At 40.7% G+C, this 14122-nt stretch overlaps 1 protein-coding gene across 9 annotated transcripts in view; it reads right to left on the reverse strand.

Annotated features, from left to right (window-relative positions):
• Nucleotides 1–14122, reverse strand: part of RASA3 (RAS p21 protein activator 3) — a 179716-nt gene that overhangs the window by 63893 nt on the left and 101701 nt on the right. For all 9 annotated transcript variants that reach the window (XR_008730797.1, XR_008730798.1, XM_055701417.1 and 6 more), the window contains one exon: nt 7084–7178. Coding sequence is in view for 7 of the 9 variants with exons in the window: in XM_055701417.1 (XP_055557392.1) it covers nt 7084–7178 (95 nt within the window). In the remaining 2 variants the exon portion in view is untranslated. The remainder of the gene's footprint in view (nt 1–7083; nt 7179–14122) is intronic.

A 14122-nucleotide genomic window follows, 5' to 3' on the forward strand; every position in this document is an offset into this window, starting at 1 on the left:
AGCCTCTGAAGGCTCACTAAAAATGCTGTCTAAGAGGGAGTGGGAGAGTAAAGACCAAGGGTGCAGCTACCACTTTAGGTAAATCCAGTATTATCAGCAGCCCAACATAAGGTCACAGCTTAACAACAGGTTTGAGAGCAGGAGGAAGAGTTTATTTGCTGTCTGCATTTGCTGCTTTAACAGCTGCTCCTTCCTTTAGCTGAGGGCAGCAAGCGGCTGGCAAAGGTCTGAGGATCATACCCCAGATCACAGCCTGCCTGCTGAATCAGTGCGGCACACAAGAATCTGCAACCAAACCCAGTCTATCGCTGAGGAAAGTGCAACAGCTCTAATGGACGCTGCATGGATCCATAAATGCTAGGCAACACAGAACTGAGGACTGCTTGGTCTCCGTATGTGCAAGCGTGTCAGAACTTCTCAGTAACTGGCAAACATCTTCAAATGTCTCTAAAGGAAGACTACCTCCATATGGTCCAAACCCTTATAATTAGTCATGTTTTCCTCTCAAACACTTTGATGCCATACACTATGTAGATGTTGTAAATGAAATCCACCTGGCTTTCACTTCCCAGACAAATTGTGCTCTGCAGATACAGAATTCATGTATGTAATTTTGAAACAATGAAAATTTATTATTCAGTAGTAGGTGCTCCTTACCACATGCCATGTTACAGACTAGCTTTTTAAAAGTAACAGACCAAAAGCAGACCAACTGCCTTGCCCCTTTGTGCTGCTAAGTCCAAACACTGTGCTCTTACATTCACGTAGCGAGGAAGTCTTGCCACAAAGCAGGATCTGGTCTTTTGGGTTATCACAAACATTATTTACCATTGTTGAAGCATGATTCAGTTGTCTGAGATAATTTTGTTAGTAGGCAGGCAGCCTTGAGAATCTTCTCACCCTACCAAAACAGAGATGTCATCTCTTCTCAAAACAACTAGAAGAGAGAAACCTAAACGCCACTGTTCATAAAATTGAGGGTAACACCCATTTATTTCCTGTGTGTGGTGGAAAGCTGATACCAAACCTGGAAGCAGCTTCTTCTTTTTACAATTTGCATATACCCATGCTTACAGTAGGTTATACAAGAGGCATCAGTGACTCATCTTTATGCTAGAAGCATTTAGACCCCTACACAACGATAGTTAATGTCAGTGATGGGCAGTCAGCATGCAATGCTCTTAACTGTTTAATAGGCTAGAGAATTCTTTCTATCTCTGGAGTGAAACAGCCCTATATGGTTGCTCCTAAAGACAATTAGCTCAACCTAGCTTACCTTCAAATCCATATTAAGAAAAGTAACAATTTGCATCAAAACCATCCCAGTTCAACATGTTTTGCTCTACATATATAATAAGCATTGATTTATACAGAACAGGAAGCAGGCAGACATGGGAGAGACTGTGGCAACTTCCACAATGTTATGAACGTAGGGTGAAAGTAAATAACAGAGTAACAAACTTCTAGCTTCCTCTGCAGGTCTGGGATAAACTCCTCTAACTGTCACACAGGGCTGAATGTAGAAGAGCTAATGCAAAGGCTTGTGGTGATACCCTGGCTCTGCTGAAGACATGGCAAAACTCCCACCCTGGCAAGGCCAGGATTTCATTCATAAAGCCTGACGCTTGGGATAGAGATTCTACATTCAATGGGAAGATGCTGACAAAGGAGGAGAGGTTCTTTGGAGCAGCGCTGAGTGCCCTGGATATATTCTCCTAGCTAATACACAGGCAGCATTTCAGAGCTAGTAGTGATTTCCAGCATAACAAAAGGATTTTAGGTGTACTCTCCAAACGCACCTGTAAGTAATGTTTTCCACTAATGATATATAGTCCACACCTGACACTCATATCAGTCCATACTCAAGAGCAGGCATGTTTAATCACCAATAGTCAAAGGCCTCTGTAGGCAAAATGCTAATGTGCTGGAAGGAAGAGGAAGGGCTTTTGGTGTCTGAAGAAAGTACTTCTTAACATCAGTAAATCTTTTGCACAAAGCTTTGAGTACAGAAGGTTAAAATGTGAGACAATTTGCTTCTCCTTATGTTATCTGCCCCGAACATACCTTTTTTTAAATATATTTTTTACAGTTGATAGACAAATAGGTATGTTTCAGACACGTAAAATTTCTTATGAGAAGGAAGGGAAAATGAGCAATTTTCAAGTTTTTATGTCAGATTTTTTCACTCCCAGCAATGAGTTTTACAGAAGATCCTGAGCATGACTGGCTTTGGAAAAGTAATTTAACATTGAGAACCCAGCTGTAAGAGAACAGGACCATTTCACATTTGTCAGTGCTGTGGAGGAAGTAACACAAAGCACACTTGAAAAGGGGAACTTTTAAAGCAAGAGCCTGCACAGGAAAACATGTCAGTGTGATCTAACTCTCCTTCCATCTCTCCCCCATTTTGGCATATATAGACTACACGGTTTGGAGTATGCTGGTGTATTTTGCTCAGACTTCTCAGACTTGAACTACGCAGGGCTGAAGCTACTTAAAAAAAAAAAAAAAAAAAAAAAAAGGGAAAACTACTCAAAAACAGGAAAGGCCTTTTAAAGACTGCATGTGCAGTTGGACTTAAATTCCGCTGAGAACACACTGACCACTGAGGGCATCTGTCATCTACAGCCCCAGGCAAGTATCTGAATCAGTTACTGTTGGGTAAACTTCTGCATGTGAAGGCAGACATTCATGGATCAAGAGACAGGCACACACAATACCATGGCAATTTTTGCTTCCAGTCCTCAAAAAGCATGAGCATGAGAATACAGCAGGCCCTGAAAGACAAATGAGTAGAAAAGATACACACCCCATGGAAAGTGTGCCACATCATCCTCTTAGTGACTTAGAAAGTTGTGTCTTCCATTGAGGCTTCCTGATTGTTCACAGTCTATTTCAGTGCAAAAGGTAAACAATTTTCAGTAGTGGCTCAGTTCCTGTTTTACTTCCCACTGAAGTGTTTGGGCACTTGTACTGTCAGACACTGGGTATTTAGCTCTGGCCATGGTAATGTCCCACTGAGGAGTACAGAGAAGATGGGAACTTAAAATTCCTTCAACCAAATCTGCACAAACCCACCTGGTTACAGCTTTATACTTTCAGAACAAGCTTTCCAGTCTGGAAAGTTAATCCATGAATTATGCACTTAATGGTCGCTGTCGAGTTTCATTCTGCACTCTGTATAACAAAACTTCCTGATCACATTTAACGTGTTTTAATATATTTTAAAAGGAAATACTCTGAAACCATGTCATTTCATATTTGCATGCTGAACAAAAATACAGTTTTGCTGGAGTTTCATAATTTGTTCTCCACAGAACAGCTCAGACTTAACCATTTACAGCACAACTGCTGTTTCATCACCCAGGCTGTATCTAAACAGCATTAATGGCATACACTGACAGGACTACAGTAGACTATGCAGTATGTTATTTTCAAACTAACAAGACCAATACCAGCCAGTAAAGATGTGGAGGCACTGATGTACCAACAGAACAAAAGTCCAACATAATACAGTCCACCGCTGAATGACACAGCACTGCATTCTGATGGCTACTGTTACCCACTCACTCAGATGAAGGGAAGGAAATTCAGATGCACATGATTACACTGATTAACTCAACAAATTAGTTTGTTAGACCAAATGATGAACCAAAGCTACAAAGGACATGTGGGTGGGTAATGCCCAATCTGTCTCTGTGTGCTGAGCAGCTGGTGCAGCACCTGAAGTGCTTCATGTGCACCACACTGAACAGCATCAGCGGTGGTAACATCTCAGGCCTCAGCCTACACAGACAATGCCCTCATTTTTTCTTGAAGATGAGCAATCATGCTGGACTCCAGTACTTCTTACTGTCAAGCAATAAAAAGATGTGGCATTAAAGCATCTGACAATACCGCTCATATCTGTGCAGGCTGACAATTAACATAGTCCTGCTGTTAGTAATATTCTTGTCTGCAATAAGGTTTACCAAGTCATAAGCTCACCCTGCACTCCTGACAATACAAAACATCTTCATATGACAGTAAGAATTAGCAGCATTGGAAAACCATAAAACTGAATGCAAAGCCTCAAGCTAAACACCTTGGCAACTATTTCTGATGGAATTATACATTATTACCACTTACATTTTGATTATTTTTTAAAAAAATATAGGCTTACATATTTTGTACAGCATCAGAAAACTTAGTTTTAACTTCTGAATAATATTTGAGAAAACTGCATAAAAATATTAAGAAATCCACTCAAAATCCATTAAAACTAGAGTTTTAGTTGTTTGTTGTATTATTTTGCACTAAAAAAAAAAAAAAGAGAGAGAGAGGAAGAGAGGAATCTCTACACATACTATTCCCTCCCTATGTATGAAGACAGAACTAACAGCACTGCTGTTTGAAAATCTGTACCATTTCTGGAACTCATACAAGTGAGGTCCAAACCACATCTAGAGTAAAATTTTTAATTCTACTCATTAAATCTCAAATAGACAGCTCAAAACACCAGCTCTTACATCGCAAATGTTGTTATCCATAATTTCAGATCAGTCCTCCTGTCCTGGAAAACGAAGCCAAATGTTTCCTAGAACATGGCATCTGAGAACCACAGCACCCAAGATCACTAATATTTCAATAATCCACTGATTTTAATCTGGTTTTCAATTTCTGACTGTGCCAACTGGTTTGCTTAAAACCTGGATATTTTTAGGCTTTGCACACAGTAAAGAAAGGTCCTATGCAGGCTTATTACTATCACCATTTTCTTTCACACTATGGCCTAATGAATTAGAAAGAATTGAAAACTGGTCTCTTCAATGTTTGTTTGTTAGTGGGGTGGTTTTTTTAAACATTCCTCACTGACTTTTATGACCTCAAGCAAGTCAGATTCTTTCTGACACTCATTCTCACTGTATTCAAAGTGTGGGAGTGACAGTAGCTTACTTCAATACAGTGCTGTGATGCATAACTAAGTAACCATTAAGTGCTCTACAACATGCAAAATAGCATTAAGACTACTTGCCAACAAAACAGAAGATGCAGGATGAGCCTGGCACATGGCTCAATGTTTAATCCACTAGATTATGTGGCCAATGGGGACAATTACTAGAATGATAAAACTGATACTTGGCACATTAAAATTGCTTTTTGACTACTAGTATTTGCATGATTCACTGCAAATGTTAACTACCTAAAATTCCTTAAATTATTATCTGAAAAATCAAGTTACATTGCATAAATTCTTATCATTAACACATATATTCTTTTTTTCCTCTTATAAATCTAAAAGTGTTTAGAAAAATATACAACAGAGATACCACAAATAATATAAAAAGATGCAAACACAAAAATACTTCATTTGGCTATCTTCACATGCCTAAGAATTTGTACAAAATATTTACAAATCTGCTCCGGCTATTATGGGAAACAAAGCCCTCTTGCAGACTCCTTAATATAAAGGCTGTGGACCATCTAAGTAAATGGATAAAATCTGAGTGCTGCTCATATTTACACTAGTTGTAATAAATGCTTATCATAGAGTCCAGAAACAGCTTTTAACAGTTGGGCTCTTGTAAAAATACAAACAGCGGAAGTGATAAACTATACAAACAATTACAAACAGAGAACATGCTTTCCAGCAAACATTGTGCTGCCCATCTCTCCAAAAGCTAGAGCTGCCTGCAAACTTTTGGTATGAGTTCACAGCTTACATTACCAGTGCTGTCCTAGAAAGTACCCTGGTCTAAAAAGCTTCCATAAGCTCACCCTGTGCAAATATCGTAACAAAATAAGCAATGCAAAAGCTTATCCAAATATTGGCCTTCTTGAAATAATAAATTACAAAGGGAAAGTTTTTGTATCCTGCAGGAAATAAACAGTAAATCTAATGTTTAAAGTCACTGTCATAAGATGCTTTGGGGTAAGAAGAAAGGGAGACCAGGGTAAACAGAAAAGACCTCAAAGTTAAAAGGCTGTTAAAAGCCTTTCCATCACCATTGGCATTGAAATGTGGCATTAAAGAGGAGCAATATTTTACAAGAGAATGTTCCTGACTGAACAGGCTGTCATGAGGCTTTCTTTGCCTCACATGCACAACCATGTATTATTTCTCTCTCTAAATAAACAGAAAACCAAACCTTGAATGTATTTTCACGTATCCTTCACTATACACAACTACATGCTGGAATGAATATACATTCTAAGTGTCATTTTCTGACCTGGTATGTGCAGATCTGCAATGCAGACTGAAAAGCCAAGACATTAAACCCAACCCCACCACAAAGCAGTATCTAAGCAGCATTTCCCTTTGCATTTATTTGAGACACAGGTCAGGCATTCATGTCTGTGACCTCCTAAGCAAATACTGTTTTTCAAAAGTGACCTGTAATATATACTGAGAGGAAAAAAAGAAAAAAAATTAACTGATTTACATAGACTTGATATACTCCTGCCTCATTTTAATTTCTTGCTTTGTTATAAGGACTGTTTTCACAACACGTAATACTGTAACAGAAAATAGAATCTGCTTCAAAAGAGGATACATACAAAAAAAGAGGAGTCTTGCTGTGTACCTAAACCTGCGAAGTATCAAACCCTAAATGAAGCTTAAGTGATAGAGTTATCAGCATTTCCATGGTTTGGAGCAGGGCCTAGAAATCTGGCAAGGACTGTTTTTTCATCTGAGTTGTGCTTGTTGCCATTCCTGTGACAACCTGCCTACATAATTATTTACATCAGTACCTGCAGATACTATTTTCAAGCTGGCTGCACTCCCTGAGGAATCAACAGTTATTTATAGGTTTTTGAAGTTATTTGATACTTGAGATAACCACGCCCCTCTCCTTGTATCAGTGACCCTGACAGTTCACATAGTTTAATTATTTCTGTAGGCAGAATCCTGGCCCTGTTCATTTATGGACACTCGTAATTCACCCTACACACACACAAGCTGCAAATATCACTGAAACCTAAACCACACTAATGAGCAATGCCTCCTTTCTGCAGGGAAGCAACACATCTGTCCTAGAGCCATGGAACCCATAAAACTGCCATGACCCTGTCACAAATACTCCTTTGCCAAGATAATCTCACCTGTACTTCTGAATCAGCATCAACATGCTGGAGTTGAAACCAGGTGTCTCTGTTATGATACTTCTGCAGATCTTCTTTCTGTATAGCTACTTTTCCTAGAAATGAAACAAACCAGAAGCACAGTTTAAGACATGCTATAGCTCCCCCAAAGTACCTTTCCATCAAAAACAAGTTTTAAAACAATGATTTAAGGACTGTCCTATTCAAGAAAGGTTTCAGAGCAAGAAAAGATTTCTTCAGGGCATACTTCTTTACAAAATACATGATTATTTCTGATGAGCAGCTTTTTCCACTTCATGTTGTGAAAGCCTTTAAAATTCCTAACGTCATACTCACCTAACAGACTGAAGCACTGGGCTCTGTGGAAAAGCTTTTAACTATGCTTACAGTAAAAATATCAGTATTACTTCTTTGACATGACAAACTTGTGGGAGGAAAAGCTCGAAAATTGTTGGAGATAGATTTTTGATGCAGATGTCTTTAACAATCCTAAAAAAGTTCCATGCACGGGGTTATTGCTACCAATGTTTTAGAATGAGGCTTTTGACTATGTAGTTTTGGAGAAAGGCAGCAACTAAAGATGTCAAGTTTGAGGCCCTGATGATCCGCGTCCCTCCCTCTTGCAGTTTGCACCACGCAATCCAGAGTCACCCAAGTACTCTGACTCTGCAGAGGGAAACAACAAAACCAAAACAAAACACAACAACAACAAAAAAACCCAACCAAAGGTAGAGCTTCTCCCCTTCCAAACCCTACCAAATTAGCTGTTCTCGTAGTTATGGCGACAACAGCCAGTTCCATGCTGTGAACTAACATACATGAGTGCTAAGGGCTAATATACATGTAAAGCTGAAACAGGGCTAATGTACATATAAAGCTGAAACGTCTATCTTGCCCAGTCTCTCTCAGGCATTATATAAAGAACTCTCTGAGTGGCAATGAAACTTCTTCCAAACATCTTTCTTTGTATATACAAAGCAAAGCATGGCATGCCTGAGAAGCAGCAATCCTCAGAAAAAAACAGTTGAGCTGGGTGGTTCCTCAGGCACTAAGCGAAGCAGCATATTCAAAATGAAAGAATCCAGGACAGTCAGAGACATTCACGAGGCTCAAGGAAGCTGTTTTTTGGCAATGTGGTCTGGTAGAAGACTTTCTCTGCTGGAGTGAGCTGCTCACGTACAGTTTGCAACCACTGCTTTGCTACAGACACACAGACCTTCTTTAACCAAATTCTGCTAGACAAAATACACCGAGGGATGCAGTCTTAGAGGGAGAGATTTCCAAGGCTTCCCAAACCCATGCAGTTTGGTCAGGGGTCAGTAATACAATACCCCAAAGAATATTAACAGAACACGTTTACAAAAACAGAAAAAAATAATAAAAATCCACACAATGGAAGGCTACAAAAACAGCAAACACAAAGCATTCTCCCTTCTGAAATCTAAAAGCTTACTAAAGTCCCAAAAGTAAGTTATTACACCCCAGTGCTCCCCAAATTTTTTTCCTTTTTAGTGGTTATTGGATGGCTCCATCCAGCCCTCCTGTTTGCTGGGCTGCTCTGAGTACCCTGCTGCAGCTGCTGCTGCATTCTTCTGTCACCCTCGGGCTGCTTTCTGGTGACAGTTTCCAGATGTCCACTCCTAGTTTCTAAACTACTCTGCCATCCTTCCCCAGTATCCACCACGGTTTCTGCTATAGCTTTCCCAGAGCTGCTGACCCATTATTCCCAAGTCTTGCTCATTTTGCCCTCAGCACTCTCCTCCCCCTGCTTGTCTTTAGAGATTACCAGATCCATCTCCTGACAAACATTAAACTAGATGTTAACTAGGCAGATTCATCACCAGGCTCTTTGTTGGATATGCATAGCAAGTGACTTGAAACTTCTTAGAAAAGCAATAACTAAATTACACAAACCTACAAAATAATACAGCAGAAAGGGTAAATAAGACATCTGAACTGCACTGAACTGAGGAGTTAACGCCACCAAGAATCTATGTGATGACGGCTGTGTATTTTCAAAGCTTTTACTCTTCAGCAATGGCAGTTTGTGGGCAACCTCGTTTCTCTAAAACATTTTGAGAAAGGAATAAATTTAAACGCATCATCTTCCAATAATTGCTTTAGACCTCACTCGAAATTGTTTACTTTCACTGTTTGCAATCCTCAGTGTACCCTTTAATCTCTTGCAGAAATCTTCCACCTGATCGCAGTGTAGCATGCACTTCCCAGAGACTGTTGCCTGTAATCAATCTCATTCACAGACGCCTCCCATGCAGGGAACGTCCTTGCAGAAAACTCAAGGACAATTTTACAAACATCTGCACCAGTATGTAGCATAAATAGTGTTATCACTGTGCCCTCTTTCAGTAGGGAGCCCTGCTGCTCTCTGTATCAAGAATGGCAAGATAACCCAGGTGGGTCTGACTGCACAGTCAGTACATAATAGGAGCACAAAGTGTGTGAAGGCAATGGTACATGCCTCCAGGTCCAAGAGGGTTAACACAGCGGTACGACTGTTTTGATTAGGAAACTGTTTGAACAGCACTGTTTGCTCTGCATACAAGCAGGTCTTATTAGTGAGTGAAACTTATTGACTGGGCTGGCTACAATCCAAGGTTTTCACTGCATACCAAGTGATCCACAAAGGAGAAAAATCTACTACGGAAAAAAGCAGGGGCAGAGAGAGAGAGTGGGGAAAAAAAGGCCAACACTTTGGCTAGTCTAAACATATACGAAGGTATATTACTGATAGGGCTGACTGTTTGATCTGCCCTATTAAATAATTCCCTGTGTATAGGAGCACCGTGCACAATTTTGGTTTATAACTCTTCGCCCGCTCAAGCCACATCCATATGCTCACTTGAACCACGCTCATCATCACCACCAGGTTCGCATAAGCCACAGTGCAAGTGTAAGCACAGTCACTATACATAGTCCTCTATACAGCCATTGCTCTGCCACCCGCTGACCTATGTCTGACCCAGCTCAAATACCTTCTAGCCTCACCAGAACTAGGTTAAATCTAGGCCAATAATCACAAGCTGTTGGCACCTGTCATTTGACCTGACGCGACACAATAAGGGCCTGTAATTCTCCTTGAAGATAAACCTGATGCAAGAGGGCGGAAAGGTTTACCCACCACTCATTTACAGGACGCTTTCTCCTTTGCACTTCTTCAGCGCCCTCCCAAACTTGAGCCCATTGTCCTGTGCGCTTTCTCAAGACTTGGGCGGCTGCCAGGCAGCAGTGAGAGCCTCTAAAACTTGCACCTGAGGCACCCAGCCACTCCTGCTGGTTTCCTCAGAGCCGCCCCAGGCTGCAGAGAGTCTGGGTCTCTTTAAGCTTTTAGACACTGTATGGGAGGAGGCAGGAAACAGCAGAGCACGCGGAATGGTACAAGGTGTAATTTCAAAACTTAAGTTACATTTTTACAAGTTAGATTCTCAGCAGCAAGACCAGCAACGATTAAGTAAAAGTATTCTTCTCATCTGAACAATTTCTTTCCAAAGTCTGATATTCACCAGGACCCTGTCATGTTGAGAGAGGGTAGGAAAGCCCCACACGCTCCTACACATTTTTCACACATACGGCAGCAATTTCCCTGTGTCCCCTCAGTTCAGAGTGAACACATCTCCACTGACACATTTAAATCTTAAGCCCTGTGTTCAAAACAAAGATGAGGCATGCCACACCTGGCCTCTTCCTTCTGTGAATCTCTCCTTAGGGAGAAAACAATCTACCAACAACCTATTATTTCAAACACGTGGCCAGCTCACAGATGAATGAGGTTACCACCTAGGGCCCGCATGGTCCTAAGGGTGCAAATTCCACTTCATGATCCCTGGCGTAAACTGATTTAAAAGCCTCCTAATTCCCTCACCCATGCACCCCATCCTCGCAGCAGGCTACACCGAAACTGTTGAGGAAACCAATCCAAAGTAAAAAACACCAAATAATGAGAATAAACATTCTGGGGGAGGAGAAGAGAAGCAGCAGTAAGTTTCAGAGATGATATGTTGAGGGTGCTGGCATTTTTAACATAGATATCATTTCAGCTGACCTGTTTTATGGCTTCCCCACTGAAGCGTCACATTAACACAGCTAGAAGATAGCAGAAGGTCATTTGGGCACACAGACAGAAATACGCAACAGAGATGAGTAGGGATTTCTGGCTTCATGGCTTGCAAAAGTGTCTGTGAAAGCGCTGCACCCTCGGTGCCGGTCCCTCACTGGAGTTTCAAAAGCTCTTCCCAGGCAACTCAAGGGAGCCCATTAGCTTGTCCCTGGACGTGCCTGGGCTCGTTAATTCAGGGACTAACATTTCCATACAAAGACTAGAGTTATCAATTCTCCATCCAGTTACAACTACCTTCTGTCGGGATTACCTGTTGGCGACAAAAGGATTAGGCACTAGTTTGAGGATTATATCTCACCTTTTAATACTCATTTGCCAGTTTGCAGAGTGTTTACCTCACAGCTGAGAGGTGTGAGTATTTATGTCAGATGCTAAATAGTAGAAAATATATTCCTTTACCAAAAATAAACAAGTTAAGACAGCAATAGGGCAGGAGTTTGTACTTTTTTTTAAAAGAGCATGAGGCTCTACCTGAAAAATGATCCAACAGTTATTTTACAGAACCCTAAAACCAGAGCATTTCATGAGCTCTTTTATCTTCTCCTTAGGTTATCTTTATCTTGGAATACTTGCACAGTGAAAACCACAGAACTTTGCATATTTCTGCCAACATCCTCCATTAACACTTACTGCAGTATAATTTATAGCAAAGGGTTAGGTCTGAGTCACATGTTAAAAGGCCCCAAACACCTAATTAATTCAGTATTCTTTCAGCTCTGCGCAGAAACTACTTTGCCTCCTATGTGCTGCAATACTAGGCAGTAAGATAACCTGAAAGCTAGTTCTGAAGTTGTTTCATGCTAGTACAATAAGTGCACTATCGATGAATTCATTTGAAATAATGGATATGAAGGTGCACAAGGAGAGTCACTAATAGCTGGAAAGACTAAAGGCAAATCAGAATCAATTTTAATCAATGTTTTAGGCTGTGAAAGCCTCATGAAACTTCAATTACCTAAAAATCTCCAACCAAGAAGCACTGCTGCTATTCCAGATGACCCGGATTTTTTTAATTATCCGTATGAAAGGTTATTTGACAACAAATAGAAGTACAGCAACTTTGCAAGACAAAAAGGGCTAGATGCCTGCCTTTTGTTCAAGAACAGCACAAATTCACTCATACCTCCTGTAACATGGAAACTTGAGGATTAGAAAGAAAAGGATGAGAATTAGGGGCAACATAAGACTTCAGAGCCTTAGAAGCAGGAGAATGACTCCCTCCCAGCTCCTGTACAGTGCACCATGAAGCACAAGCACTACTAGATCATATGCTACCATGGGGAAGAATTAGTGATGTTAATGGCAGCACACTTCCAGCACAGCGGAGGTGCATCCTATGCAGAGTACTGATGTGTACTATGTTCGTGACCCCAGATTTGTTTGTTTTTTGAGTAACTAGTCCAAATATACAAAGAATGTAACTTAAAAAATCCATTTTCCCCCTTTGTGGAATTTATCTTGGATAATAAAGCAGAGAAAAGAAGGCTGCGTAAAAGACATAGCTTCTGTCCTTAAAGGAAGCAAGCTGCAGCATTGCATGGACTACCCTCTATTAGGATGGTTTTTCTGGCCACATTCCTAAAGATCTCACCTGGCTTACTTTGCAATTTCTACTCTCCGTTCCTGTTACAAAAAAAATAAAACAAACAAACAAACAAACAAAAAAACCCCACAACCCTACCCAACCACACCTCTGGTACCAATTCTCTGCCAGCTGCTCCCTGGGCCCTTAAAATGTCCGATCCATCTGAGAAAGGTGGTATAGCCAGTGGCTGTTTGCAATGGGAGAGCAGTCCTAAAAGCTAGACTTGCAGCCACTGTTATCTGCCCTACAGTAGGCAACAAGACCCTGCAAGCACACCTGCACGGAACAACCACCTCCATCTCCTCCATCACCAGCCCCTTCGAGGCACTGCCACCAGAAGCCACCGCTATTGCATCTTCTTCACAGTCCCAGTCTTTGCTTAGTTCAAACGAGGCATAAACCAGAGACTGCTTAACATCTGCTAGAGCTGAGGTAAGTCAAGTACTGCAGAAAATACAGAAAGCCCAGGTGAAACAATAGCCGTCAGAGGTATGCTGGGAGGATGGATCTATGGCAATATTCCAAATACAGATAGTATTAACACTGTCATTTGGTAAGGAGTAGTGTTGCATGAAAGGACAGTCTCAGTTCTAGTGCATTATGCGCAGTAGTTTTTTAATAATATGTGTACTTGTAGGAGGAAAAAGGAAAAAATAGGTATTTTTTGAAAGCTCAAATTTGTTTCCCTACTTTTGTGACCATCTGTTATGTTAAAAAGATATTGTAAGTGCATCCTAATAATTTATTCTATGCAGGAAGTATTTATTTTAGGCTTTCTACACAACTGTAGAGAATCTTCTCAGGATAATTCTAGTTTATAGCTTCTTGAGACTTGTCATTGTGGGACAGAGTCATCTGTTTCCTTTATTTCACTAGTAGCTATATTTATACCATACCGAGTAGCTATTATTCCCATGTCATGCAACAGTGCATCACAGAAACAGTAAACCAAGTTGTGACTGCTGCCTAAGCCATGGTTGGGGTGGAGGAAACAGAGGAACACAAAATCTTCACCTCTGCTTTACTATGTATTGGAAGATCTTTCCTCCACCATAGCAAGAAACATAGTTTAACAGGGATGACTCTTTTTCAATTTTTCTTTTAAACCAATAAAATAATCAAAAGGTGATGCTTCCGCTACATTTGGCAAGAGTTACCTAATAACAGTAGATGGTTTGCTTGGATGTTTGGTAATAAATGGTGGCAACTCTACAAACACACCTCCTCAGCTTTGGAAGTAGTCATTAACAAAGGTGCCGTCAGCTCACACATGCAAGCTTCAAACAACTTTCAATTCCAGGGTGTTTTCATTCTGTGAG

The sequence above is a fragment of the Falco cherrug genome, chromosome 2 (assembly GCF_023634085.1).
Source record: "Falco cherrug isolate bFalChe1 chromosome 2, bFalChe1.pri, whole genome shotgun sequence".
In the NCBI taxonomy this organism is placed as follows: domain Eukaryota; kingdom Metazoa; phylum Chordata; class Aves; order Falconiformes; family Falconidae; genus Falco; species Falco cherrug.